Genomic DNA, 4,328 nt, shown 5'->3' with positions numbered 1-4,328 from the left:
GTGTGTGTGTGTGTGTGTGTGTGTGTGTGTGTGTGTGTGTGTGTGTGTGTGTGTGTGTGTGTGCATGTGTGTCTATGCTCTTGGAATGAGAGGTTGGTTGAAAGGCAAGAATATCAGAACTTTAAGTTCAGTCAGTTTGAGAAAAGTGAAATTGCAGTCATGAATTCAATAGAGTGTATATGTGTGTGTATAAGAGAAGGAGAGCAAAGAGAGAAAATGAGAGACTGTACAAGAGTGTGGCCCAAACGGTACCTCGGTACCTTAAACACAATAGAGAGTCCATCTGTAAGTGAACAATTAGCCATTGAATAGTTCTCACCTTGACTGTTGACACTCTGCCGTATTTAACATTAAATCATTAGAAGATAATATTGTCCTATGAATTTACACAGTGGGGGGCATGCTCACGACAAATATACATGTAAACACATACATATACACAGTCACACACGCATTTCAAATGATATTTCAGGAAACACACATTTAAGAATGTTCATGATGTAGATATGCAACATTCAAGATAGGCTGCTAACATGATGTCTATGCCCTTTGTTGATGTTACAATGGGTCTTCAAAGCATTTTTGGAAACTAGTAGAATGAAAAGGGCTTGAAAATGAGACAACAACTCTGGTGACAACAAGTATGTCTAGAAATAAAAGACTGCCCCTCATTAATCCATGCTAACATGAGAAAATAGATGCTGTGCCAGTGCCGCTGGACTGGCTCCTGTGCAGGTGGCACGTAAAATACACCATTTCGAGTGTGGCCGTTGCCAGTACCCACCTGACTGGCCTTCATGCCGGTGGCACGTAAAAGCACCCACTACACTCTCGGAGTGTTTGGCGTTAGGAAGGGCATCCAGCTGTAGAAACTCTGCCAAATCAGATTGGAGCCCAAAGAATGTTCTTGAACAAGATTCGCGCAAGATGAACATATGTGTTTACCATATAAAGAGAGAGAATTCATCACAGATACACACACAAACAAGCAATCAACAGAAAAGTAAGTGCTCTCCAACCGAAAATAATAGTTCCTTCTTACCATCTTCACCTAAATAAGCATCTTCTAATTCCAATGGATCCAAGTTACCATCTTTGGCATCTTCAAACGGCAACATGGCTGAAGGGAAAGACAAGCCTTTGTTAATCGTAGGCAACAGGCCACTGCCTGCTATCGTTGTCACTGTTGTGTTGGTAGTTGTTGCAATGGAAATGTTGTTGTTGTTGTTATTATTACTACAGTTGTTGTTGGCAGTGGTGTTGCTGTTGGTGGTGGTGGTTGTAGTGTTTGTACTGCTGCAGTTATTGCTGTTGATGCTGCTGCCGTTGTTAGTGTTCAAAGATGAATTGCTGCTGTTGCAGTTGCTATTACTATTGCTGCTGGTCGTAGATGTGGTGGACGTGGTGATGGTGGTGGTAGTGGTGGTTGTCGTAGAGGTGTTGGTGCTGGAGGCAGCAATGGTAGAGCCACCGCTGCTGTTGTTGCTGTTGCTCACACTGCCACTGTTGTTAGCATTAGTATTACTACTACTACTACTGTTATTATTATTATTATTACTGTTGCTGTTGTTACTTGGATTGCAGTTACCTCCAGCATTCGCTAACCACTCTTGATCCACCATAGCCAGCAAGCGGTGCATGCCCTCGGGCGACACATTGTGCACCTGGATGAGGTGATTTTCCAGTGGCCTTTTCTCGCGAAAGTCATCCTGGCAAAGTGGGCAGCAGATGTTGGTATTTGGCAACGCTGGGGTCGATGATGGTGTTGTGGTCGGGGACTTAGGTGTGGTATGCTGTGCTAGAACATGAGCCTGGATTCTCATTTCACTTATACTGGTATAATTGCAATAGGGACACATAAGGACTTGGTCTTGGTTCGCACCATTACCTGAAATGATACAAGTTGATATTAGTAATTAGCAGAATATATATATATTTATATTATTTATGTGTGCACACATATACAACATTTATATAAAAATACACAAATATATATATTTCCAGTTCTATAACCAGTTCACAATCACTGAACTGTGACCTTTGTTGGTACACCAGTCTCTAAGTTTGTTGACTGAGCCTAAAACCATGGATACACTAATAGTAATAATTTGAAGGAATATATTGGAAATCTAAATTAATAATGACGGACTCTCCCATCGAAGACGATGTATCAGTGTTCAGCTTTTTTGCCAAAAGACCTGCACAAATGATTTGCTTATAGTGATCAGATGTATGCGTTGTGCATTAGCTCACTCCCTCCATCAGATCGATGTTGTCTGAACAGGTGCACAGTGTGCCACGCGTCAGGTGGTGAAGTGATCGCAGAGCAACGTGAAATGAAGTGTTTTGTTCAAGAACACAATATACCACCCGGTCCAGGAACTGAAATGATGATCTTGAAATTGTGAGTGCAAGACCGTATCCACTAGGCCAAAATAAATAATGATGATGATGATGATGATGATAATATCAACAACAAATATTCAGTATGTCCAGATAAGGTTGGCAAAGAGATTTAATCTAAAAGTCAGAGAGAAGGGGTGGAAGGATGAGTGAAAAAAAAAGGAATCAAGTCACTTCAATATTTAAACTTCCCCCATGCTCCACTTTCTCATCAACCATTCCTACAACCATCACCACCACCACCACCACTTAAGATTTAGTTCTCTTACCATTAGTGTTTGGGGGGGGGGGTCTAACAAGGACAGTTGTCCACCCCACCTTGCCCAACACATTAGCCTTCTATACTCATTACCACTAGGACCACTTCCAGTTATATCACACATGCAGACTCCTCCAATTTCGAACACACAATACTGCTGCTGCTCCCACCCCACAACTCACCACCGCTAAAATCTTATTTGCATAAAATTTAAACAATAACAAAGAAACAAAAATATTAATCCAATTGTGTAGAATTTTTGCAAAACGGCTTCATTATCACGTACACATATATACAAAAGGGTGGTAGGAAAATGAACACACACACACACACACACAAAATCCTGCTGTCACTCACTCTTCTGCATGCAACATGCACACACACAAATAGGGAAACGCATTGCATATATCCAAATATATTAAAAGGAAAACAAAACACTTGCCTACATAACTGCCTAGCATATGCAAAAACACTAGACAGAGTGCATGTCTTGCACATTTCGGTCTGTGTATGTATGCATATATTTCATAGTATTTAGCCTTATGCCTTAACATTCAATATTTAAAAACATCAGATATGCATGCACTGCAGTCGATAAATAACAGCTATTTTCCCAGTCAACCAGGATCATAGAAATTGATGAGCTTGATATCATTATAAGCACACAGTTCACTAAAAGATATCCGTTGCTAAGACACCAACTTGAAAAGGTAAAAAATGTTGAAGATAATGATTAGAATATTGTGATAGGGCCGATAGGGCTCACAAGGCTAACCTTCCACTTTGGCAAGGAGAAATAGCCCTAAAACGTCTGTTGTATTTATAACCAATTAAATCTTTAAATCCCTGTTCCATTCATTTGTCCATACCCCCCCCTTGCCAATTCTTCTCTGTACTCTCTTCCGCTTACACACACACACACACACTAGTCTTTACCAACCTGATCAGAACATTGAAGAGTGGCAAGCAACTATGCTAGTAGTACCCCTTTCTTTGTTATTATCACCATCATCATCATCGTAATTACCACCATCATTACTATTGTCATCATCATCATCATCCTTCTCATTAATCACTCCTTTTATCATTAATCACAACAACAACAACAACTGTCCCTCACACCCAACACAAATTATTAAAACTGCCATTGTTACAAGCTGAGATTATTATTTCTTGTTTTTTAATTATTGTGATTATTTTTCCTCATCACAGCTCCCACCGCAGTCACCACTACCAATTGGTGGTATTAGGCAACCTCTACTACCACCACCACCACTACTACTACTACTACCACCACCACCACCTCTATATTTCCTATCACCACCCCTTCACCTCTGCTGTTACTATTACAATTCCTACCACCACCTTTTACAACTACTTATCATTGTACCCTCATCATCATCATCACCACCAACACCACAAATGTCATTATTGTCATTACCACCACCACCACCATCAGTCTAATAATTATGACTACCACACCCATTTCCATCCCATCTTCCACTTACTTCCCCACCCCACAACACTCCAACATTACTACTACTACTACTACTACTACTACTACTACTGCCACTACCGCAATCATTACCACTAACACTAAAAACTTATTATAATTGTCATCATATTTCCATTACTTTTCAGGAATGGGAAGAAGTGGGGGGTGGGG

The 4,328-nt window shown here is 40.5% G+C and overlaps 1 protein-coding gene across 11 annotated transcripts in view; it reads right to left on the bottom strand.

Annotated features, from left to right (window-relative positions):
* Positions 1 to 4,328, bottom strand: part of LOC106867583 (zinc finger homeobox protein 3) — a 502,463-nt gene that overhangs the window by 16,905 nt on the left and 481,230 nt on the right. For all 11 annotated transcript variants that reach the window (XM_052974080.1, XM_052974079.1, XM_052974078.1 and 8 more), the window contains one exon: positions 1,043 to 1,888. In XM_052974080.1, coding sequence (XP_052830040.1) covers positions 1,043 to 1,888 — 846 coding nt within the window. The remainder of the gene's footprint in view (positions 1 to 1,042; positions 1,889 to 4,328) is intronic.

This window comes from Octopus bimaculoides, chromosome 17 (assembly GCF_001194135.2).
Source record: "Octopus bimaculoides isolate UCB-OBI-ISO-001 chromosome 17, ASM119413v2, whole genome shotgun sequence".
In the NCBI taxonomy this organism is placed as follows: Eukaryota; Metazoa; Mollusca; class Cephalopoda; order Octopoda; family Octopodidae; genus Octopus; species Octopus bimaculoides.
This window is presented reverse-complemented; position numbering and strand designations above follow the sequence as displayed.